Below are 24,865 nucleotides of genomic sequence, written 5' to 3'. Positions count from 1 at the left end.
TATTAAAATAGCTGATATAAAAATAAATAGCTGTGTTAAACTGCCTGCTTGGTTGGGATAATATTCAATGAAAATCTGATGGAGCCCCCTGCTGCTGACATGCCAGTTATCAGCACCCACTGTCTGTAGAAAACATGGACCAAAGCCCAAACAGGAGGTGATAACAAGGACAGACTAAAACAACAGCCACGAAATGCACACGCTCTGAAAAGGTGGACCTGAGGAGCAGCCATGCTAAACAATTCTTGGAACATGTAAACTAGTTTGGGGAAAAGTTTAAAGAGGCATAATTGTTTCTGACTATGCAGTAGGCTGATGCAATAGAAAGGGTATGTAAAGGACATCTCTGAAATGGCAGGTGTGCTCTTGGCTAAATGCCAAGCACACACCACCAAAACTTTGCTTTATTATCTTTGTCTCTTATTGTCCTTTATTCAACTTCTAAATTTTTACAGGAGAGTGAACCTTGTTTTTCACAATGGGGATAAACAGGGGCTTGGGGTGCTCAAATGCCTCAAGAAAGCACCAAAAAAACCCAAGCACCACATTCCCCTCATGCCTGGGCTGGCAGCCCAGCAGCTCAAGTAGAAGAGTCCTCCATGAGCTCAGGGGAGCAGCAGCCCTCGTGCTGAGGCACAGCCTGTGGAGAAAGAGGTGAGTGGCCCTAATGTGTGCTTTGGAAATCACCAAATGGTTCCTAAATCCCGTTGGAAGTCTCTGTACTAGACCTGGTGGTGGCTGAGGGATGTACGTGGGAAGGGTTTGCCAGCCTTGAGCTGGACTTGTTGACCATCTGAGCTCTGTTCTGTCTGGGAGCCTGTTCCTTTCCCCTTGCCCAAGGGCAGAGTGTTGATGAGGGCTGGAGTTGGAGGCTGTGTCTGCCCCGAGAGCCGGAACCGTGGCGCTGCAGGTGCTCCTGCCAGCGTGGGCTTGTCTGAGCTGGGCCTTGTGCCTCTTTCAGGTGTCCCTGCTGCAGTCACAGCTGGCCCAAGACCGACAGCACCGGCAGAACTACACTGAGAGCTGTGCAAGGACCAGGCAGGAGCTGTCAGACCTTCACCAGGAGCTGTCCTGCTCCTTTGCAGCTCTACTCAAGGAGCCCAAAGCTGCTCTTGTGGAAGCAGAGACTTGAAGCTGCATCGCTCTCTGAACCTGAACTTGGCAGTGACATCCTTGGGCCATCTGTCTCTGGAGAGACAGGCCTTAGAGAAGGCAGGTGCAGCTCTTCTCTTCCACGCAGGATTTGTGCCCTGCTCAGAAGCCCATTCGTGTCAACTGGGGCACAAAATCCTCCCTAGGACACAGATGAACACTATCGAAGATGAGGGCAAAAAGTACCTGCCAAAGCTTCTGCAAGCAGACTCATTTGGTTCTTGAAGGTCTGTTCCTAGCAAGGAATCTTTGATGTAAGCAGCAAGACTTTTCTTCTGCCTACAAGACTGAGTGATATAATGCCAAACAGAAAGCAGAGAGAAAAATGCATTTGTGGTTGTGTCTCAGTGTTCTTAATCTATTTGATGAGCCTTAAAACCTGCAGCTCTTGGCATTTCTCTGTAGAAATTTGAAAAGCCCATGAAACACCATTCTTCCTCCACATGTGTCTGTTCTCAATGCAAAGCTTTACTTTCCATGAATATTTGTAAGCACCAAGAAACTTTTTAGGCTTTTTGTTTCATGTGCCCTTTGTCAGGGAAGACAGAAGAATTCCTGTGACTCAGGAACTAAGCACATCCCTAAAGAACCTGCAGTTTGAGAATGCTGAGCCTTAGCACTGACTTATGAGCCAGGTCCCTGCCCAGCTGCCCAGGAGGGCTCTGGGGACCCAGGGGAGGCAGGGCCTGTGCCAGGAGCAGCAGGGAGCTGGGGTGGGGGGAGAGCCAGGGAGGGCCTCTCCAACAGCCCCTGGAGTGCTGGGGTTTGGACCCTGGCAGCCATCACAAAGGCCATGGAATGCTGGGGGTATGACCCTGGCAACTGTCACAAAGGCCATGGAATGCTGGGGATTGGATCCTGGCAACAATCAGCAGCTCCTGGCTATTGGGGTTTGGACCCTGGAGCTGTCAACAGCTCGTGCTCTTTGGGGCTTGGACCTTGCAAAGGCCAACGGCACTCGTGTGCTATTGACCCTGCAAAGGCCAAGAACCTTTGGATATTGAGGTGTAGACCCTGCAAAGGCCAAGGGCCTTTGGATATTGGGGTGTACACCCTGCAAAGGCCAAGGGCCTTTGGATATTGGGGTTTAGACCCTGCAAAGGCCAAGGGCCTTTGGTCACTGGGGTTTAGACCCTGCTAAGGCCAAGGGCTTTTGGTCACTGCTGCTTCCTCACTGCTGGTGCCAAGGGGCGGATGGAGACCCGGAGGGTGAGTGTCAAGGCCGCTGCTCTCCTTGTGCCAAGCCCTGCAGGGGCCTGGGTGGGCCTGGGCTGTGCCTCAGGGAACAGTTCCCTTTGGGATTAGCAAGGGATTAACAGTTGGCTGTTCCAGAGCTGGCAGCAGCTGTGGTGCTTGCCCTGGGGACAGGCCTGGGAGGGAATAGGGGGCTCCTGGATATCCCAGAGCACAGCCACATCTCCTCCTCTGTCCTTGTCCCACTGGAGGCCATGGGCACAAACAAGGCGGCAGCTTTTCATTGCCTTCCCCTCACCCAAATTACAGAACAGCGTCAGCGCTTCCCAGAGTCAAGAATGAGTTTCTCCCAGACATCTCCAAAATGATCCCCAGTGGCTCAGAGGAGGTCACAAGGATCATAGGAAGATGCTCCAAGGGCTGGAGCACCTGTGCCAAGGGAAAAGGATGCAAGAGTTGGGGTTGTCCAGGCTGGAGAAGGTTCCAGGGTGACCTTAGCGCCCCTTCCAATGCATGAAAGGGCTGCAAGAGAACTGGAGAGGGACTTAAGCCAGGGACCTGCAGGGACAGGACAAGCCTTCCCACCAAGACAGGACAGGGATGGATGGGATGTTGGCAGGGAATTCTGCCCTCTGAGGGTGCTGAGGCCCTGGCACCCAGGCTTGAGGTTGCCCAGAGAAGTTGTGGCTGCCCCTGGATCCCTGGGGGTGTTCACGGCCAGGATGGATTGGGCTCTGGGCAGCTCCCCTTCTGGTGTTCTTAGAAGTGATGAGACACCTTCCAGCATGTTTCTTTGTGCTGCTGTCAAACTGCTGGGCTGAAAATATTGCCACGGAGGGGAGGAAGAGCTCAGCTGGAAGTGCTGTGCTCTGGGACAGGCTGGGAAGCACTTAGAGGCAACTGCCTCAGGGGCAGCCATGCAGTCTGAGTGTGCTCTTCCCTGTGCACTTGCAGGGAGCTCGAGGGCTTTCTCACCAGGGACGTTCCTCCAGACCCCCTGAGGTGAGTAAACTGTGCTGAGCTGGCTGGCATTTTGAAACTGGCTCTCCATGAATGGACACTGGTTCTTGTGGGATCAGAAGAGGCATTTCAGTGCTACTTTGGAATAGGAACACAATACCTGACTAACAGCTGGATGTGGGCTTTCAGGTGCTGGCAGACAACGGTGACAGCATGGCCAATTCCATCATTTCCACCCACAATCCTGGGAACATCCTCTCCACTCTGACATCCACTGATGAGCAGCATCCCTTTGAATTGGCTCGGGAAGCTACAGAGAATTGTGGGCGCATGTGGCAACAGTTTGACCAAATAGAGGAGAGAACCCAGAGGATCAGAAGCCAATACCAAATCATAGACTCTCTGCTAGAAGAAATCAGTAGGTGAGCATTTCCTCCTCCTCCTCCTGCATTCCAGAGGCAATCTGCTTCCAGGCCTGGGAGGTCAGAGGTGTCCTGGAGAAGAAATCACCTGCCTACCATGTGTAGGCCTCAGTGTGGCTCTCGAGCATTGTCCTGTCTGGGTTTTTCATGCTCTACTGTGCCTCCCACGGCTGTCTAGGAGATGCAGAGCCATGCTGGAATAGAAGACTCCTTCTCGCTGTGCTGCTTCCCTGAATTCTGTTCTTTGCGTGCCCCTGCCCAGCCACTGCTTCTTACTGAAGGAAGGCATAATCCTGCCTTCCTTTCCCTTTGCCTCTGCAGGATTTCCTTGGGAGGGAAAGACCAAGGTCTTCCTTAGCCCACTGCCCCCAGCTCCATCCTGGAGTGCTGAAAATGGCACTGCTGACTCTTCAGGCCTCTTGTTTCTTCTGACTGAGCCTTGTCTCTGCAGTGACTGTGCAAACCTTGAGAAGTCCAGGGAAATTCTGCTGCAATGCACCGGAATCCCAGAGCCAGGAGCCTTTTGTCTGCATCAGAAGAGCACCAAGCAGCAGAAGGAAGCATCAGCCCAGGCAGAAAAGACAGAGCAGCAGGACATGATGGAGGTTGGTTTTGGAAAGGAGACTGGTTTTCCCTTGAAAACTCATCTTGCCCCTTCTTGTACAGTGGAGGACTTGGCTGCGCTCGAGGGAAAAGAGCCATCATTGCAGAGGCAGCTGGAAGTCAAGAGGCAGACATTGGAGGAATTGCAGCTTCAGAGGGATCTGCTGGAGCAAGAGAGGGATGATGTTAGCACGGCTCTGAACACCTTATTGCTGGGCAGCACCTGTGGGAGTGGCAGTTGTGGCAGCCAGATCAGCCCAGATGCTCTTTCTGGCAGTAGAGGACAGGCACACTGCTGTGCACACCTGGCTCAAGATGGCACACGCATTTCTTAGGCAGGGATATGCATGTTCATCAGCAAAGTGTTGCATGCTTCTGCAAAATGTATGGCTTTGGGCAGCCACAGAGCCTCTAAAACAGGGAACGGAGCTGGGGAAACTTTGAGCCCAGGGCACAGGTGCTCCTTGTCCTCTGGCTGCCTGCGAGGTGGCACTGGCTGGCTTTGCACAGGGCACTTGAGGAAGGGCTCGAGCTGTACCTTGTCCCACTTGCAGGATTCTCTGGAGCAAGAGTCATCCAGCTGGTCTCTGGAGTATCTGAGCCAGGAATCCTCTGACCAAGGGCATGAAGTGGCCCAGGTGTGGCAAGAGGAGGAGCTGCTGGGCCAGAAGGCTGACCTTGAGGGCCGACTGGCAGCCACCGAGTGGCTCCGACAAGACCTTGCCAGGCAGCTGGCAGAGACCAGGTAAAAGCAGGGAGCTCAGCCTTTTCAGATGTTTTTACATGCTGTGGACCGAATATGGAAGTGTCTCAAGAAAAAAACAAAAAAACCACAAAATGAAGGTTATTCTTCTGACACCTAAAGCCAGCAAAGTTCTCGTGAGCCTTGGGCTCCTGTTTGTGCCACCGAGCACGCTCCTGTGGGATGTCAAAAGCAATCCACCCAGCCCTGAACTGAGTAGTAGTTCAACCATGCAGATGAGTGAAACCTCAGGTTTCTCTTGGGTTTGGTTCCTTGTTCTGGGCATTGAACATCCCTCATTCCTTTCCAAGTAGCTTGACATGATCCTGATCTTCAGATCAGGAAGCTTCATCTTCAGCATTCCAGGATCTTACCTTGGCACTTTGGGCGTAGCACACTGCCATTCAGGGTGAAGCCAAAGGCTCCTGCTGAAAATCTTGAGGCATTTCTACTTCCAAGAACACTCTTGAGAAGTGTGGGACAGGACATAGAGCGGGTTAGAGAGCAGCAGGGAAAGCTCTTTGGAATTCTCAACAGCCTCTGGGCACTCTTGATGATTGTTGATGGGCAGCCAGCTGCCAAAGCCTCCAAGGTGCCTTTGGATGGTCCCTCTCACTCTGTAAGGAAGGACAAGTCCCTTGGGCTACTGCCTGCTTAGAGGGCAACACTAAAATAAAGGTGGCAAGTCTACCCCATGACCTTGCAAGAGTTGAAAGTGCAGTCTCTGCATTCAGGTAGTTGTTGTTCAGGCAAAGGCTGTTGTGATTTTTTACAAGTGCTGCCCTGACCATGAGATTTTACTGTATTTGCAAAGTAGTTCTGAAGCCTCTTAAATACAGAGTGTCTGGAGGATGATGTACCTTTATGTCCATTATCAAGAGCATTAAAAAGTCAGGAGTCAGCCAGGACAAGAATCTGTTCTCTCCCCCTGCAGAGCAGCTTGGAAGTGCTGATGAGAGAAAGGCTGTGAGCAAGGCTGGGCTTTTGCTATTTGCTCCACCCTGTTTGGGCACAGCTACCCAGTGTCATAGGTCAGGAACAGCAACTGAAGGTTTGGCTGTTGAGGCCAGCTTGGGCTGGGCAGTCCGTGCTATGCCAGGCCATAAGGAAGGCCTGGGCAGTCCCTCAGAGGGCCCTGCTGTGCTCTTGAAATGGCCCAGATGTGCCTTCTCTGGATGAGTTTCAAGGTGACCCATTTTCCATACTCAGGTGTGGGGATCTTGAGCCACGTTGTCCTGGAATACCGGGCTGTGGGCGTCTGGAGCAAGCAACTCATGTATGTCCACATTTGTAACTTGTAGGTCAGCAAAGGAGAGACTGCAATCCAAGCTGTTTGCTGCTCAGCAGCAGATATCACAGCTGCAGATGACCAGGAAGCAAGTGGAGGCAGAGCTGCAAGATGAGCTGCAGGAGGCTCGCAGTGAAGTCCAGGCAGTGCAGAGGAGGCATGAGGAAGAGCTACAAGGCCTCAAAGAGGAAATGAATCTCCTCCTCGAGCAGAGGGAGGCTCTACAAAAGCAGGTGAGTAAAACTGCAGTGACACTACAGTCATGCAGCCAGGGGTCTGTGGCCTTTTTGCTTTTCCATGGCAGAGCAGCAGCTGCTGGGGTGAGCCCTGGGGCTGTCTCCTGCTCTGGGAGCTCCATGGCAGCTGCTCTGGGGGACACTCAATCCTCTGCTGAATGTCAGCTGCTGCTCAGGACAGCTGGGCCAGTCCTCTGCGCTGTTGGCCACCAACCACCAGCATGGATTCCTGCTGGCCTCTTCTTGCTAGCCTTGGCTTGGCAGGTGCTTTTTCAGGTGCCCTTGGTGGTGGGCCACTGAGAGACTGAAACAAGTTGTCCATGTGCTTTGTGAATCTGGTGCTCTCAGGACAGGGAGAAATGGAAATTGTCCTTTACCTTTGCTCACAGCCTTGCTGTGGCTGAGAGTGAGAAGCTGTGGCTCTAGCCTCTGACTGCTTTGTCCTCTTTGACTGGAGGTGGGAGAGTTGACATCTCAGCTGGAAGCCTCCCGAGAATGCCAGGAAATGACTGTGCAGAGAGCCCAGCAAGATGGGAGGGAGGCCCAGGAAGACTCCAGGCAGAAGCTGTTGGAGATTGAGCACATCCAGAAGCTGCTGGAGGAGGCAGAACATCAGAACAAGCAGCTGCAGGAGCATCTGCAGAACTTGGAGACGGAATGGAGTAAATGGGAAGAAGTGGCTCAGCAGAATTCAGAACTGCAGGCGTCAGTGAATGCCCTAGAGAAGGAAAAAGCCAGGTAAATGAAAGCCTGTAAGACTCTGCATTGTGGTGAATGGATTCCCTCTTTGCCTTCTTTCATCTGGCAGGGACTCTGGCAGCATTTCCTGAATGGCAGATTCTGAACTCTCCATGCAATCACATCTGATTTTCTGGATGTTGTGTTTCATTTTCTTTTCTTTTAAGCCTTCAGACAGAGTTCTTCTGAAGACAAAGATTTTTAGGGGGGCTCTTTCCCTCTAGGGTATATTGTGTGGTTAGGTGGGTGTGTTGTCACTGACAGAGCTGTGCTGTAAGGAGCTGGATACATCCATCAGCTCCACCTTGGGTCCTGTAACTTGAAGCCTTTGGGATCTGGATCAGCCTGGCATCTGATGCTATTTCTGGGCAGAACCATCTTAAGACCCTGATTACTGATCTAGGCCAGATTGCCCTCGGAGGCAGCCCAGAAACAAGAATGTCTCTGTTGCATCCTTCCTCATCAAATGTCCCCAGCTGCCTGCAGGGGGTCAAGCAGGGTCCCTGCCACCTTGCACAGTCACAGGCATTTCTGACTGTGCCAAGAATGCAAGAAACAGCACCAAGGTATGGGGGGCTCCTGCAGCTGATCAAGTCCTGCCAGGCTTCAGTGCCACAGGATTCTTCCTCCAAGAAGACAAAGGAAAGGCAGGGCACTCCTGCTTGCCTGGAGCCTTTTGCATCTTCCATCAGGTTGTGCTCCAAGCCTCGGTTGCCACTTTAGCCATTGTTTCTCTAGGTGAAATTAGGAGGGGTGCTGGTAAATCTTAGGGATCTTGCCAGAGATCCCCTGGCTGTAGGGTGCTGCTCATCCTACCTGGATGTGTAAGGTGGGGGAAGCAAATGTCTCCTCCATGTTGACCAAACCTCCCTGTTTGGAGCCTGGTTAGTCAGAAGGAAATTGTTCCTCTCCCCTAATGTCTTCATGACAAGACTTTGTTATGTTTGAATTCACATTTCCATCTCAAAAAGAAGGTAGGGCATGTAGGCAGGAACTCACTGTTCCTTCAGGGACAAAGCAGAGTAGGCACATGCTGGGCTGGGACTGCATGAGGAACAAACAGCCAAGTTGCTCAGACAAACCTCATCAGACAGAGCAGTTTTCCCCTGAGCTGATGCAAGTCCTAAGAGTTGATAAAATGTGATATCAGTTAGTAATGAGTTGCTTGCTTCCCTTCTAGCCTGATTCTGTCTCTGGAGGAGAAGAATGTGTGCCTCAGATCGCTGGAAGAGCAGAACCTGGCACTGAACAATCAGGTGTCTCAGTGTCAATCTGCCCTTCAGCTGGCCGAACAGCTCTCTTCCAACCGTGCTGGACAACTGCGGGAGCTCAACACGCAGGTAAGCTGTGCAGTGGCATCCTCTTCTCCAGGGACACACAACAGCACCTTTGGCTTGGAGGCTCCAACCTCCTTCCCCTCCCAGCAGCATCCACAGCTGCCGTGTTCTGCCCGGGGCTGCTGCTGCACCCTGAGGCCGAGGCTGGATCTGGTGTCTGCTGCAGAAGTTTTCCCCCATCCTCTCCCGGGTCCCAGCAGGAAGTCTGGGAAGAGAAGCAGCAGCAGACTCCTCTGGGGCTTCTCTGTCCCTCTGTTAGCAGTGCTGTCCCAGACAGAGTGTGGGCCTGTGCCGGGCACTGAGCAATGTGGGGACACAGAGGTGGCTGTGGCAGGCTGGGCAGGGCACTTCCAGCACAGCCAGTTGAGCCGCTGTTCAGAGCTGCCGCCCAAGGATGCCCAGTGCCTCCCTTACTTGTTTTCTCTACATTTCTCTCCATTGGAATCCTTGCTTCTGTGCCTTCTGGTTTTGACATGTTTTTTGCCTGAAATCTTTTCTCCTTTGTTGCTCTCCCTGCGGCCCACTCTGCTCCCTCAGGAGCAGCCCTGTCCCTGAGGCTGTGTGCATCCATCTTCCAGATCCTGGCCCTGCAGGACGCAGTGCTGCAGATGGAGGCTTCCCAGGCAACTCGACAGAAGAAGCTGCTGAAGGAGCTGGAAGGGTCTCGAGCAGGAGAACGCTCTTTGAGGGACTCTGTGCACGTCCTGGAGGCTGAGGTGTCTGACCTGCGTGTGAAGCTCCAGAGCTCTGAGGACAAAGCTCTTGCCTTGGCCACACAATGTAAGGCTGTGGAGCTGGAGCTGAGGAAAACAGAGGCTCAGAGAGACAACCTCAGAGCCTGCAACCTGGAGCTGCAGAAGAAGTTGGAGGAATGTGAGCAAGGTACAGCTTCTCCTCTGCCACTCACTGCCCCATGCTGTCTCACCAGCTGAGGAGCTGTAGCTGGATGCCTCAGCTCCATTCCCCCAAAATCCAGGCCCTGCCAGAGCCTCCAGGCTATTGGTCTCTCTGGAGCAGGCCTGCACAGGCATCCCCTCTCCTTCATCTCTCTTGCCTTGCTCACTCTGCACAAGGCCAAGAGCAAACACACTTTCCTATCCCTCTGAACCTTGCCCCTTTCATTCCTGCCTTTTTCTCTACTGGGAACTTTCCTTCATTTCTGTCAGCTTTGGAACCTTCGTGGGCTTGGAGCCTGGCAAACACAGGCAAGCAGAGAAGACAGTGCTGTTGTCTCTGCAGGATGCACATCAGTTTGGCTTTGCTTTGCTTTTCCCCTTCTACTTCTCCTTCCCCTTCTCTGCTGCAGAGTGGGTGCTGGCAGAAGCCAGGCAAATCTCTCACCAAATTGCCCTGGAGAAAGAGGCCACTGAAAGGCAGGAAGAGTCTGTGACTCTTCGTCAGGAGGTGGAATCTCTGCAGAGGAAATTGGAGGACCTGGAGAAGGAAAGGAAGGATGTGCTGGTGAGATTTGAAGATCGCCACAAAGGGCCATTTCCTAGTTATGTTTGGACCTTGTGTTCACAGTTCTAAGGGGCGCCTTTTTCAAGTTTCTCTTTTCTAATTGTGTGTGTACTCGTATATATTCATGGCCAAGGTGAGTTTGTAGGACTTTTCTTTAGTGGGCATGGGGAGGGTGTAGCAGGAATGCTGACAGGATAAAGATCTTTTTAAAGGCTTGCCTGGAGTATTTCTGAACAGTAACCCAGAGATGTCTTCGGGGCTGTGTTTTAAGTCACTTCCTGGGAAGCTGTGTCTCCCCCAGAGCAGGCAGTGGCCCAGGGCAGCAGCAGCCAAGTGCTCTGAGAGCACGTGAGCCCATCAGTCTTTGCCCCTTGCCACAGGGATGTTGCAGGAGAAGTGTGAAGGCGTCTGCTCTTTCCTTCTGTGCAGGTCCTGCTGGAAGAGCAGGAGGAGAAGAGTGCTTTAGCAGAGGCACTGCTCCAAACTCAGGGAGAGCTCAGCCGAGCCCGCCAGCAGGTCCAGCAGCTCAGGCAGGAGGTGAAAGAGCAGCAAGAGAAGGGGCAGGTGAGTGTGAGTAGGCAGGCTACAGAGGACAGGGCAGTGACCAGGGCACAAAAGGCAGCTCCTGGGACTGAGGAAGCAAGGGCTGCTTCAGGCCCTGGGAGCACAGAGCCTGGTAAGCTCCAGAGCTCAGCCCCAGGAAGGAAGGCTTGCAGTGAAGCAGAGCTGGGGAGAGAAGCCAAAAGAAGCAGCAGAGGGAATGGGATTTTGGGGCAGCACATGGAAAGAGGTGAGCCTGAGGGCAGGTCCCAGGGAGTTGCTCAGCTTTTTGTTGCCATATCATCAAGGCAAATCTGCAAGATGAGCTGCAGGAGGTTCGCAGTGAAGTCCAGGCAGTGCAGAGGAGGCATGAGGAAGAGCTACAAGGCCTCAAAGAGGAAATGAATCTCCTCCTTGAGCAGAGGGAGGCTCTACAAAAGCAGGTGAGTGAAACTGCAGTGACACTGCAGTCATGAAGCCAGGGGTCTGTGGCCTTTTTGCTTTTCCATGGCAGAGCAGCAGCTGCTGGGGTGAGCCCTGGGGCTGTCTCCTGCTCTGGGAGCTCCATGGCAGCTGCTCTGGGGGACACTCAATCCTCTGCTGAATGTCAGCTGCTGCTCAGGACAGCTGGGCTAGTCCTCTGTGCTGTTGGCCAGCAACCACCAGCATGGATTCCTGCTGGCCTCTTCTTGCTAGCCTTGGCTTGGCAGGTGCTTTTTCAGGTGCCCTTGGTGGTGGGCCACTGAGAGACTGAAACAAGTTGTCCATGTGCTTTGTGAATCTGGTGCTCTCAGGACAGGGAGAAATGGAAATTGTCCTTTACCTTTGCTCACAGCCTTGCTGTGGCTGAGAGTGAGAAGCTGTGGCTCTAGCCTCTGACTGCTTTGTCCTCTTTGACTGGAGGTGGGAGAGTTGACATCTCAGCTGGAAGCCTCCCGAGAATGCCAGGAAATGACTGTGCAGAGAGCCCAGCAAGATGTGAAGGAGGCCCAGGAAGACTCCAGGCAGAAGATGTTGGAGATTGAGCACATCCAGAAGCTGCTGGAGGAGGCAGAACATCAGAACAAGCAGCTGCAGGAGCATCTGCAGAACTTAGACAGGGAACAGAGTCACTGGGAAGAAGTGGCTCAGCAGAATTCAGAACTGCAGGCGTCAGTGAATGCCCTAGAGAAGGAAAAAGCCAGGTAAATGAAAGCCTGTGGGACTCTACATTGTGGTGAATGGATTCCCTCTTTGCCTTCTTTCACCTGCCAGGGACTCTGGCAGCATTTCCTGAATGGCAGATTCTGAACTCTCCATGCAATCACATCTGATTTTCTGGATGTTGTGTTTCATTTTCTTTTCTTTTAAGCCTTCAGACAGAGTTCTTCTGAAGACAAAGATTTTTAGGGGGGCTCTTTCCCTCTAGGGTGTATTGTGTGGTTAGGTGGGTGTGTTGACACTGTGGTTAGGTGGGTGTGTTGTCACTGCCCGAGCTGCGCTGTAAGGAGCTGGATACATCCATCAGCTCCACCTTGGGTCCTGTAACTTGAAGCCTTTGGGATCTGGATCAGCCTGGCATCTGATGCTATTTCTGGACAGAACCATCTTAAGACCCTGATTACTGATCTAGGCCAGATTGCCCTCGGAGGCAGCCCAGAAACAAGAATGTCTCTGTTGCATCCTTCCTCATCAAATGTCCCCAGCTGCCTGCAGGGGGTCAAGCAGGGTCCCTGCCACCTTGCACAGTCACAGGCATTTCTGACTGTGCCAAGAATGCAAGAAACAGCACCAAGGTATGGGGGGCTCCTGCAGCTGATCAAGTCCTGCCAGGCTTCAGTGCCACAGGATTCTTCCTCCAAGAAGACAAAGGAAAGGCAGGGCACTCCTGCTTGCCTGGAGCCTTTTGCATCTTCCATCAGGTTGTGCTCCAAGCCTCGGTTGCCACTTTAGCCATTGTTTCTCTAGGTGAAATTAGGAGGGGTGCTGGTAAATCTTAGGGATCTTGCCAGAGATCCCCTGGCTGTAGGGTGCTGCTCATCCTACCTGGATGTGTAAGGTGGGGGAAGCAAATGTCTCTTCCATGTTGACCAAACTTCCCTGTTTGGAGCCTGGTTAGTTAGAAGGAAATTGTTCCTCTTCCCTAATGTCTTCATGGCAAGACTTTGTTATGTTTGAATTCACATTTCCATCTCAAAAAGAAGGTAGGGCATGTAGGCAGGAACTCACTGTTCCTTCAGGGACAAAGCAGAGTAGGCACATGCTGGGCTGGGACTGCAGGGGGAACAAATGGCCAAGTTGTTCAGACAAACCTCATCAGACAGAGCAGTTTTCCCCTGAGCTGATGCAAGTCCTAAGAGTTGATAAAATGTGATATCAGTTAGTAATGAGTTGCTTGCTTCCCTTCTAGCCTGATTCTGTCTCTGGAGGAGAAGAATGTGTGCCTCAGATCGCTGGAAGAGCAGAACCTGGCACTGAACAATCAGGTGTCTCAGTGTCAATCTGCCCTTCAGCTGGCCGAACAGCTCTCTTCCAACCGTGCTGGACAACTGCGGGAGCTCAACACGCAGGTAAGCTGTGCAGTGGCATCCTCTTCTCCAGGGACACACAACAGCACCTTTGGCTTGGAGGCTACAACCTCTTTCCCCTCCCAGCAGCATCCACAGCTGCCGTGTTCTGCCCGGGGCTGCTGCTGCACCCTGAGGCCGAGGCTGGATCTGGTGTCTGCTGCAGAAGTTTTCCCCCATCCTCTCCAGGGTCCCAGTAGGAAGTCTGGGAAGAGAAGCAGCAGCAGACTCCTCTGGGTCTTCTCTGTCCCTCTGTTAGCAGTGCTGTCCCAGACAGAGTGTGGGCCTGTGCCGGGCACTGAGCAATGTGGGGACACAGAGGTGGCTGTGGCAGGCTGGGCAGGGCACTTCCAGCACAGCCAGTTGAGCCGCTGTTCAGAGCTGCCGCCCAAGGATGCCCAGTGCCTCCCTTACTTGTTTTCTCTACATTTCTCTCCATTGGAATCCTTGCTTCTGTGCCTTCTGGTTTTGACATGTTTTTTGCCTGAAACCTTTTCTCCTTTGTTGCTCTCCCTGCGGCCCACTCTGCTCCCTCAGGAGCAGCCCTGTCCCTGAGGCTGTGTGCATCCATCTTCCAGATCCTGGCCCTGCAGGACGCAGTGCTGCAGATGGAGGCTTCCCAGGCAACTCGACAGAAGAAGCTGCTGAAGGAGCTGGAAGAGTCTCGAGCAGGAGAACGCTCTTTGAGGGACTCTGTGCACGTCCTGGAGGCTGAGGTGTCTGACCTGCGTGTGAAGCTCCAGAGCTCTGAGGACAAAGCTCTTGCCTTGGCCACACAGTGTAAGGCTGTGGAGCTGGAGCTGAGGAAAACAGAGGCTCAGAGAGACAACCTCAGAGCCTGCAATCTGGAGCTGCAGAAGGAGTTGGAGGAATGTGAGCAAGGTACAGCTTCTCCTCTGCCACTCACTGCCCCATGCTGTCTCACCAGCTGAGGAGCTGTAGCTGGATGCCTCAGCTCCATTCCCCCAAAATCCAGGCCCTGCCAGAGCCTCCAGGCTATTGGTCTCTCTGGAGCAGGCCTGCACAGGCATCCCCTCTCCTTCATCTCTCTTGCCTTGCTCACTCTGCACAAGGCCAAGAGCAAACACACTTTCCTATCCCTCTGAACCTTGCCCCTTTCATTCCTGCCTTTTTCTCTACTGGGAACTTTCCTTCATTTCTGTCAGCTTTGGAACCTTCGTGGGCTTGGGGCCTGGCAAACACAGGCAAGCAGAGAAGACAGTGCTGTTGTCTCTGCAGGATGCACATCAGTTTGGCTTTGCTTTGCTTTTCCCCTTCTACTTCTCCTTCCCCTTTCCTGCTGCAGACTGGTGGAAGGAAGAAGCCAAGCACATTTCTCGTGTAACTGCCCTGGAGAAAGAGGCCACTGAAAGATGGGAAGAGTCTGTGACTCTTCGTCAGGAGGTGGAATCTCTGAAGAAGAAATTGGGAATCATGGAGAAGGAAAGGAAGGATGTGCTGGTGAGATTGGCAGATGCCACTAAAGGCCATTTCCTAGTTATGTTTGGACCTTGTGTTCACAGTTCTAAGGGGCGCCTTTTTCCAGTATAACTTTTGTAATTCCATTCTTCTGAATAAGTGCTGTAGTCATGGTGAAGCCACTTAATGCTGAGGCTGCTGATTTTCCTCCATGCTGGGCTTCTGTCCCCTAGAACCTTTAGTTCTCAATGTCCTCACTGTCCCTATTGACATTGCATGGTTTGGGGAATTCCTGGTGTCCAAACCCATGTTCAGATTTCTAAATATCTGGATCTGGAAGGAGGGGGGAGAGTCCCAAGTTTGCTGTTAATAGAAAGCTGTTTGGCCTTGGCCATGTGAGAGCAGCCAGTGGGGAGAGAGGAGAGGAAAGCCAAGTGCTGATCCCCACCAGGACGTGTGCCTGCAAAGGGAGAACTCGTCCTGAGTGGCAGCAGAGAATGACAGACTGACCTGGCCATTGCTGCTCCCAGAGAGGGCAGTGAGGCTCTCAGGGATGGAGCCATGGAAACTCTACACAGGAGAGGTGGAAAACCACTCCTGTCAGCCCAGCCCCAGGGAAAGAAAGGCTGGGGGTGTTTGCTCTTCCCTTCCTCCCTGATGGAGAGCACATCCTCGTGGCACTGCCTGAATCCTGCTTAGCGTGCACTTGAAATCCTGGCTGCCGTTCTGGCAGCTCCTCCCCAAAGGAGCACTGGAGTGGAGCTGCAGGAGGTCGGGGAAGGGCAGAAAGGAAGCTGGGAGGGGCTGAGTGAGCTGGGAAAGATGCAGCATCAAGGGGGATCCCAGCTAAGGTCTGCAGCATCCCGAGGGGCAGAGAGAGAGGGGCAGCCTGTGCCTGCCCCTGCTGCAGGAGTCCAGATCTGGTATGAAAAGCAAACCAAGAGAGGGAATGAGTGACCCTTTTTCTCCCTGTTTTGGCAGCATGGACGGTCATTGTACCAGCAGCAGACGAGAGATCTGGAAAGGAAAAATGAAATGCGTGCACTCAACATTCAAAGTCAGCAGGAAAGAATGCAACAATTGGACAGTGAAAAGGAAACCATGCAGGAAGAGTTGAAGCATGGGGCTGCTGCTTTGAAGGAAGAAAGAGGGAACACTCTGAGTGCTGCACTGACCACGTTTAAAATTGCCAAAGGGGCTCTGCAGAAACGCTTGGCCTTCCTGAAGGGAAAGACTCGTATCCAAGCAGACACTGGCATTGACTTGCAGTCTCCTGCAGCGTCCCTGAATTATTCCAGAGATGTTTCCCATGAAGAGGTGGGTCTCTATCCCTGTCAGTGCAGGCCTGCTTGGGTAAAGCAGCCCGGGCTGCAGCAGGCAGCCTTGTCTGTCTGCCTGGCTCCAGCCAGAGACCACTGACTGCCAGATTGTTTCCTGGCACGCCTGGAATGACTGATCCAGCTCTGGAGCTTGCTGTTCAGCTCCAGGCCAAAAGCTGGGCATGGGAGCGTCTCCTCCCGTGCCCTTGCAAGGGGAGGCAGCATGGGCTGGTCATGCTGTGGCATTCCAAGGGACGGAGCAGGTGAGCTAAAGAATGGTCTAAAGGGAGCAGAGTTTTGTTCCGAGGGCTGAACAGCAGCTGCACTGCCGGTGCTTCTAGGATGCTTCCCGAGATGGAGATTTCTGAGGGACAGCTTCTGTGATGTTTGAAATATGGGAATCATCTCTCTGCATACCCAGCAGGCTGTTGGAGCACAAGAGGAGCAGCAGTTACATGGCTCGAGGATCAGCCTGGAATCTAAGAAACTGCTTGCATCAGCAGAGAAGAAGAAGAGAGAGAGGCCTGAATTATCTACTGTGCCCAGGAGAAGTGGCGAGCAGGTAAATTGGGCTTTCACTGCCTCTGCAAAGCCTCAGGCTCCTCTGGAACAGAAGCCTGTGGTGTCAGGAAAGAAGAGTTTGATGAGTTTCAAGGCCTCGGGACTGCTTGAAGGCTCATTCTTCCCCCGGGCTTGGTTGCCCATATTGTGTTCTGCTCCCGTTGTGGAATACTCTGATGTTTGGGAGAGGGAGAATTTGCTCCCTGGCCCTGGGCTGCCTGTGCAGGAGCTCACTGTTCAAACCAGCTCTAGCCCAAAAGCTGGGCATGGGGAGCTGCTTCTCCTGTGCCCACACAAGGGGAGGCAACACATGGGGGTTTGGATTCTGTGTGCAAAGGAATGGAGCAAGTGAGCAGAGTGATGGACTAAACCCAGCTGAGTTTTGTTCTGAGGGCTGAACAGCAGCTGCACTGCTGGTGCTTTGAAGATGCTTCCTGAGATGGAGATTTCTGAGGTGTTTGAAATATGGGCATCATCTCCTCTCTTCATACCCAGCAGGCTGTTGGAGCACAAGAGGAGCAGCTGTTACATGGCTCGAGGACCAGCCTGGAATCTAAGCAGCCAGGTCCATCAGCAGAGAAGAAGAGAGAGAGGCCTGAATTATCCACTGTGCCCAGTAGAAGTGGCGAGCAGGTAAATTGGGCTTTCACTGCCTCTGCAGAGCCTCAGGCTCCTCTGGAACTTGGCACCTCAGCCCAGGCAGTGCTTTGGAGACCTCTGCTTGTTCCCTTGCCTCTCCCTGTCCCTGCTGTGGACACACCCCGTTGTTTGTTCTCTCTCTTGTGGCAGACCCTGGCTTTCACAAGGGCACCTTCACTCCACTGCCCCCTCCCTGGTGCCATGTCCCTGCACACACACACTGGCCTCTATTGCACAGCCCCCCGCGAGAGCTTTGTGCCCCCAGTGTTGTCTGGTGCAGTTCAGGGTCTCAGAGTAGGCATCTCCTTGCCTTGCTGTCCAGAGGTCCTTTTGCTTCATGTTTGCTGACAGCTTTCTGTGACCTTCTCTCCCATCCAATGTGCAGGTGGAACCTGAAAGGAGAAGAACCCGAACTTTTAGGCGAGTGTTCCTCCCAGACTACTTTATCTTGCCTGTCCAGGAGTCTGCCCATCAAAATCAGTCAGCTTTTGAAATAGAAGAGTCCTCCAGTAGCTCAGGGGAGTGGTAGCCCTCCTGCTGATGCACAGCCTGTGGAAGGGGTGAGTGGCCCTAATGTGTGCTTTGGAAAGCAGAGCTGGGTTTTTCAATGCTGTTGGAAGTCTCTCTAATAGACCTGTGGTGGCTGAGGAATGGACGTGGGAAGGGTTTGCCAGCCTTGAGCTGGACTTGTTGGCCATCTGAGCTCTGTTCTGTCTGGGAGCCTGTTCCTTTCCCCTTGCCCAAGGGCAGAGTATTGATGAGGGCTGAGGCTGTGTCTGCCCCGAGAGCCGGAACTGTGGCACTGCAGGTGCTCCTGCCAGCGTGGGCTTGTCTGAGCTGGGCCTTGTGCCTCTTTCAGGTGTCCCTGCTGCAGTCACAGCTGGCCCAAGACCAACAGGACCACCTGGAGAGCTGTGCAGGGAGCAGGCAGGAGATACAAGCTGCAGAAGGGACCTCCTTGCTTCCTGAACGTCTCAGAGAGGAGCCAGGCTGCAGCTGGATGCAGTTTTAGACTAGCCAATAGTTTATGTTTAAAGGATAGTATAGGTGTAGATAGATAGTATAGAACCTTTATACAACTCTGTTCCATAGGAGGAAAGATATATTTATAGAAAAATAAAGAGTTTCTTATGATCACCATTAAACTAATGGATCTATATCAGGGTGATTTACTACCCAGGGCAGAGACCTATAACTTCCAGTACAGTGCATTATATCTGAAGCAACATTGAAGGAATTCCAGTCAAGGCAGCAAAACCAAGTCTTTATTAAAGATTGATGCTACTCACCCAAACCAATGACCATGGGCAAACATTTCTCTCAGCCTCAAGGCATGACCTTGAGGAGCATCCTCACTCCAGGGAGGAATCTGCAGAAGGGAGACACGTGCCATGAACCACTTTGCTGAGGGCAGGAGAAACCTGCCGTGTGTGGAGCTTTTTCATTTGTCCTTAGAGAACTGCAGCCTGTTTTTTCTCAGAGTCACAGAATCTCAGGCTGGGGGAGGCTGGGTCACCTTGCCCAGCTCCTGCTCCCCAGCTGAGCCATCCAGAGCCGGCTGCCCAGGATATGTCCAGGTGGCTTTCAAGTCTCTCCAGGGATGGAGACTCCCCCACCTCCCCAGGCACCTGCACCAGTGCTCAGCCACCCTCCCAGTGCAGAAGTGCCTCCTGAGCTCAGAGGGCCCTTCCTGTGTGTCACTTTGTGCCCGAGGCCCTGGGGCTGTCCCTGGCCCTGTCCCCTCTGCAGCCTCCCCCCAGGTTTTTATCCCCATGGATGAGATGCCCTGAGCCTGCTCTGCTCCAGGCTGGGCAGTCCCAGCTCTCTCAGCCTCTCCTCATGGCAGAGACGCTCCAGTCCCTCCATCACCTTCATGGCCCTGTGCTGGACTCTGTCCAGTCTGTGCCTGTGTCCCGTATTGGGCAGCCCAGCTCTGGGCCCAGCACCCCAGGGCTGGCCTCACTGGTGTGGAGCAGAGGGAAAGGATCCCCTCCCTCGGCCAGCTGTGACACAGCTCCCAGTGCAGCCCAGGACGCTGTTCTGCATTGCTGCAGGAGCACATTGCTGGCCCGTGGGCATCCTAGGGTCCAGCAGAACCCTACCAAACTTCAGTTTTCCAACTGGGTGGCCCCCAGCAGATACCGGTGCCTGTGGTTGTTCCTTCCCAAGGACAGGACTCAGCTCTTGTCATTGAACTGTCACCCTTGTTGAACTGTCCCTCTGGATGGCAGCACTTCTCTCTGGCAGATCAGCCACTCCTCCTGGTTTGTGGGAGGGCACGCCCTGGCCCCATCACCCAATTAACTAACAAAAGTGTCAGAAAGGACTGGACTCAGCATTGTCCTTCCAACGGCCACCGCCAGACTTTGTGCCACTGATCCCCAGGGTTCCAAGAAGGTAGAGTCTGTGCAAGGCATCCTTGCTTGTATGTACTTATTCAGAAAGAATTGGCAGGATTTACAAGAAGGATTTCTGCTCCATATCTTACGCGGGAAAAAATGGAATGAACCACGCTCCCTCTCACTGGTGGTAGGTAAAGTGGTCCTGTTGTTGGTGGCAGTGGATGTCACCTGCACAGGAACTGTGCCACACTGGTGTGACATACTGTGGGAAGGAGCACTCTGAGGGAGATAAAAGCTGGGCTGTAGAGATCATTCAAAGACTATTCTTCAAACCATCGAAGCCCCTGTTTTGTGAAGATCAGGAACAATTCCTAGGCAAGGGCTGAAGCTTCAAGTATCTGTGAGTTCCTTTACCCCCTAAGTCAATTTCTCCATTAATGACAGCAGATTGTCCTGGTTTAAAAGACAGGTGTCTTCCAGGAAAGCTGATAACTTCTTGGAATGGAGAGATAGCCCCCTCTCTCCAAATCATTACAACTCGAAATTACAGGGCTTCCAGGCAAAGATATGGGAAAAGAAATATCAGTTCTTTACTAGAATATATATAAAAATAGGTGAACAAGAGAGAAAAGCCACCAGCACCCCCAAGCAATGCCAGACTCTTCCCAGCCGCTGAGCAGTTCTGCCTTTGCTGTAGTTATGACCACAACCGGCAGAGGGCGCTGTGAGCTGCCGGCGAGGCAGAGCGGCTGCAGTGACTCTGCCCTGGCTCCGGGGGGCGCTGTTGGCCCAGGGGCTCCAGGGACCCCCGGCTGCGAGCCCTGAGCCACCCCAGGGGTAACGGCGGCCTCGGGGACAGAGGGAAGCTGGGGCTCTGCTTTCCCCAGGTTCTCACCTGTCTGTGGCAGTATCCTGGCCATGGCAGCTCTGCTGTGGTTCCAGTCAAGCAGCACCTGGGGCTCCCTCTCTCCAGAGAGAGAGAGAATAGGTGGGGTGGTCCCGTTTCCCCTCAAGCACCCACACAGATGGTGAGGATCTTCCTGGCAATGGTGAGTGTGGAAAAGTCCCCATCAACCAGCAGTTGCTGCAAGCAATGGGCTCACCTATGGCTGGCAAGGAGAATTCTGAAGCAGTGCCGGGTCCAGCACCAGAAACTGCCCAAACTGCCCTGCTCCTAGCATGGCCAGCTGGTTCTTCTCTCAGCAGGCCAGTGCCCAACCCTGCCCTCCCTCCCTGGAAGTTTCCAGTGGAATGGGAGAGTCATTGGCCAGTCCTTCTGCATCTCAATTGTCCCACAGACAATTCATTCCCCACAGGCATCAACTGCCCTCTCCTCTCCACATCTCCCTTCCAGGTAACAAATGAGAGAAAATTCACCAAAAAAACCACCCCAAACACACAACATTTTCCACCCTGAATTTTTCCCATACCAACACGTTACATCAAACTTTGACTTTTAAACTATAAACATCCATATATTATCCTAATTATATACATACACACATAGATGCCGATATGGATACAAGCACAGTGTTTTGGGCAATTCACCCCAAAAACATGGTCCCCTGGAGATATCCATTGTGTTTATCCATCTTTCTGCATCACCCATCAAGTGCAACCTGGTCCCTGAGCAAAGACAACCCCACAGCTGGGTTTGTCTTTGAGCAGAATTAATCCAAACAGTCTTTCCTAGCACACCTCCCATGTGCACCACTAGAACCTTGCCTCCACCTGCTGTGCACAGGGGCTCGGATTGGGCATGGCCACCTTGCTTGGTGGAATCTCTGCTATTAACTAACCATGTAGCCTTTGCTAAATGCAGATCCCACTGCTTGAGGGTCCCATCCCCCCATTGCCTTCAATGTGTTTTTGAAGAGTTCATTGCCCTGCTGAACTTTCCTGGCTGCTGGTTCATGGTAGGGAATGTGATGTACCCACTCAATGCCAGCTTCTCTAGCCCAGGTGTTGATAAGGCTGTCCTTGAGATAAGTCCCTTTGGTGGACTCAATTCTCTCACAGGTACCATGCCTCCAAAGGACCTGCTTTTCAAGGCCCAGCATGGTGTTCTGGGCAGTGCCATGAGGCACAGGCTGGGTGTCCAACCATCCCGGGGTGGCTTCTACCATTGGGAGCATGTAGCACTTGCCTTGGCAGGTTGGAGGCAGCGTGATGTAGTCAATCTGCCAGGCCTCGCCATGCTTCTGTTTGAACCATGACTCCCCATACCACAGGGGCTTCACCTGCTTAGCTTGCTTGATGGCAGCTCACGTCTCACAATCATGGATAACCTGGGAGATGCTGTCCATGGTTGCATCCACCCCTGGGTCTTGTGCCCACCTACAGGTGGCATCTCTGCCCTGATGGCCTGAGGCATCATGGGCCCATTGAGCTGTGAACAGCTGTCCCTTGTGTTGCCAATCCAAACCTATCTGTAACACCTCAATTTTTGCGGATGGGACAGTGGTGCTATGACGAGCCCCTGCAGAGCACACTCGGTTTCTTGCTGAGAAGAAACGAGTTTAACTCACACCCCCAGGAAGGTTTAACCAGACCTCTGTAGTTCTATCATTTTGAAAAAAAAAGATCAGTTCAGCTTTGTAGTGCATTTAGGTCACAGTACGGATTCTGGGAAGGGTCTGACAGCTCCATGTCAGCTGGCATAGACTGTGTTGTTGAGAGCATAGGATTGTCCCTGCAGAGAAATGCAATGAGGTTTACAGAGCAGAATTGCAGGAGCTCAGTGAGAGTGGGAGGAAGGAGTTCTCTGCCCAAAGTCCTGGCAGGGGCAGATGGTCAGAGGGGACAGAGAAATGGAGTGCTGCCTGCCTCCATCCTCATAGCCCCTCTGGTTACACAGTACGCCCCAAATGGAACATGGGTTTGTCATTCTTATTCCAGGACAGGGCGTGAAAAAAAGAAGAAAACTCAGAACTGAAGCAAGAGTGATCTTGCTGGGCTGAAGCAGCAGACGGAAGATCTTCTGGCTGCTGGTACTTTCCAGTGCTTACCTGGCTGAGAAGAGGTCCCAAGGTGCCAAGCTGCTCACGGGTAGAACTGGCTGCCTGCAGCGAGCAATACCCTCCCTGCAAGCAGACCGAATTGCCGGGGAACAGGAAGGAGCTATGATTCGGCCTGGCTGGAGAAAAGGGCCCCTGTAGCCTGTGAGAGATGGGGCTGGTTGTGCAGGTGTCAGGGGGAGTCCTGCTGATCCTGATGTGCTGGAAGTGTCCAGGGAAATGGGGGTGCAATTGGAAGGAGAGAGACTGGTGAAGTTCGTGGCTGAGCTTGATCCGCCGCCGGCTACCTCTAGTACATAGCAGTTCATCTGGGAAGGCCTTCCACAAGCTAGAGCTAGTAAATATCCGCACGGCACAGCCCTCATCCCCTCAGGAATGTCCCTGCTGACTGCCCCTCCAGCCGTCCTGCTGTCGGCTACCCGCAGCTGGTATCACGTTCTCTCCCGGAGATGGTCACAACGAATAACCTTTCTTAAGAAAACTTTGCATATGCCACGCTTTGCCACACGCCGGCCGGTCACGGCGACCCGCGGCGCACTCCCCGCGGGGCAGCCCCGGGCCGACCGGCAGAGGAAGCATCGGATTCCGCTGCCCGCCTTCCCTTTCCCTTTCCTCTTTCGCCGTCCCTCTTCCCCCTTCTCCTTCCGGGCAGCCGCGCAGCCGCAGCCGCGGCGCCGGGGCCGGAGCGCTCCGAGCGCCGCTGGTGCCGACCCGGGCCCGGGCCCCGCCGGGGCCATGGCGCGCTGCCCGCGCCGGGCGCTGGGCGCGGCGGGGCCGCTGCTGCCGCTGCTCTGCGCGCTGCTCCGCGCCGCCGCCGACACCAGCACCGGCCGGGTAGGTCCGCGAGCGGGGCCGGGCGGCGCCGCGGCTGCCACCGGCGTCCCGGGGCCGCGATGTGCGCTGGGTGTCTCGGGGTGGGCCGGAAAGCTGGGCGGGCAGCGGTTCCTCCGCCTCCTCCGCCAGAAGATTTCCATCATCTCCCGCACGGCCGGGCTGAGCTCGGGTGTGCGGGCACAGCTCCTCCGGCCGTGCCTCGGCAAGTTGGGACCCGCCGGAGAAGCAGCCGTGCTCCTCCAGTGTGAACATAAGCTTCGGTCTCCGGGAGCAGCTTCTCGGAGTGTCCGGTGGCCATCGGGGGGTGCCCCGTTCCCGCTGCCGCCTCCGAGTGCGGTCGGCAGGGAAGGGGTGTACGCGGGGGCAGCCCCGCTCCGGGCTGTTTTGGTTACTGTGCTCTCGCTGCTCGAGGGGAGCTAATGTTGGTTATAATGGAGTGTCCCAGCATTGTTGTGCTTGTCAGAGGCCAAGGCAGGGATAGCAGATGGTCTTGGAGCAGTTTTGCAGCTTGGCTTTGTCTGAAGCCATTGGTCATGTCTGTGTTTAGTAGCGTTGTATGTGCCCTCGATGAACTTTGGCGTGCCCGATCCACGCTCTCGTATCGCTTCCCTACCCCGTCGGGAGCACTGCCTCCAGCTCTGGGGCTCCTAACACAACTCCATTAAGGAGCTGCTGGTCCAAGGCCAGAGGGGGCCATGGAGATGTTCTGACAGCTCGAGCTCCGCTGCACTGAGGCAGGCTGGGAGAGCTGAAGGTGTTCACCTGGAGAAGAGAAGGCTCTGAGGAGACAGTACAGCCCCTTCCAGTGCCCAAAGGGGCTCCAGGAGAGCTGGAGAGGGACTTTGGACAAGGGGCTGGAGGGCAGGACACAGGGACTGGCTTCCTACTGCCAGCAGCCAGGGTTAGATGGGATATTGGGAAGGAACATGAGAGTGGGGAGGTCCTAGCACAGGATGCCCAGAGCAGCTGTGGCTGCCCCATCCCTGGAAGTGTCCAAGGCCAGGTTGGACAGGGCTTGGAGCAACCAACGAGACCATAGTGGAAGATGTCCCTGCCTATAGCAGGGGAGTGGAATGAGATGGGCTTCTAGCCCTTCTTTGATACTTTCTCCTGCTTTGGAAGCAGGGCCCTTCCCTCTCCTTAATGGCTTCTGGCATCTTCTTGTTGCCACAAAGAAACAGGGATTGTTCTTCCACTTTTGCTTCTCCTGACTTGAGCCCCTTTCCTGCTGCTGTGTTATGTTAAGGGAGAGCAAGCATCTTCCCTCCCCCTTCCCTGAGTGATCATGTCAGTGGGAGAACAGGTCATGCAGATGATTTATCAGTGCTTATGGGGTGAGGACTGTCCTGTGGGTCAGAGCGATGGGGGAAAAGCTTAGAGGATATATGCTGGTCTCATAATAATCCTGGTCTAAGAATTGAATCAACCAGAAGAATGAAGCGCTAGGGAGTGTGCGTGAAAAGTTATGGGGAAAAGTTCAGGAAAACAAGTTTTCATTCTACTACTGCTATTATT

General features: G+C 53.6%; 1 protein-coding gene and 1 long non-coding RNA gene across 7 annotated transcripts in view; one reads left to right on the top strand and one right to left on the bottom strand.

Annotated features, from left to right (window-relative positions):
• Positions 1–345: 345 nt before the first annotated feature.
• Positions 346–22,648, bottom strand: LOC132335612 (uncharacterized). Of its 5 annotated transcripts, none has more exons than XR_009488707.1 (4): positions 22,508–22,648; positions 20,395–20,539; positions 18,447–18,526; positions 346–17,549 (listed from the first exon to the last, which is right to left on the bottom strand). It is a non-coding gene; the product is annotated as an uncharacterized LOC132335612 (long non-coding RNA). The 5 variants fall into 5 exon arrangements; XR_009488708.1 differs by lacking the exon at positions 20,395–20,539 and having other exon boundaries at positions 346–10,565; positions 15,814–17,549; positions 22,508–22,647; XR_009488710.1 differs by lacking the exon at positions 20,395–20,539 and having other exon boundaries at positions 346–10,106; positions 15,814–17,549; positions 22,508–22,647.
• The window catches only part of LOC132335611 (matrix metalloproteinase-24-like), a 21,802-nt gene continuing 19,546 nt past the window's right edge, over positions 22,610–24,865 (top strand). For both annotated transcript variants that reach the window (XM_059862347.1, XM_059862348.1), the window contains exon 1: positions 22,610–23,350. In XM_059862347.1, the coding sequence (XP_059718330.1) occupies positions 22,892–23,350 (459 nt within the window). In that variant the 5' untranslated portion in view covers positions 22,610–22,891. The remainder of the gene's footprint in view (positions 23,351–24,865) is intronic.

The sequence above is a fragment of the Haemorhous mexicanus genome, chromosome 18 (assembly GCF_027477595.1).
Source record: "Haemorhous mexicanus isolate bHaeMex1 chromosome 18, bHaeMex1.pri, whole genome shotgun sequence".
NCBI classification, from domain to species: domain Eukaryota; kingdom Metazoa; phylum Chordata; class Aves; order Passeriformes; family Fringillidae; genus Haemorhous; species Haemorhous mexicanus.
This window is presented reverse-complemented; position numbering and strand designations above follow the sequence as displayed.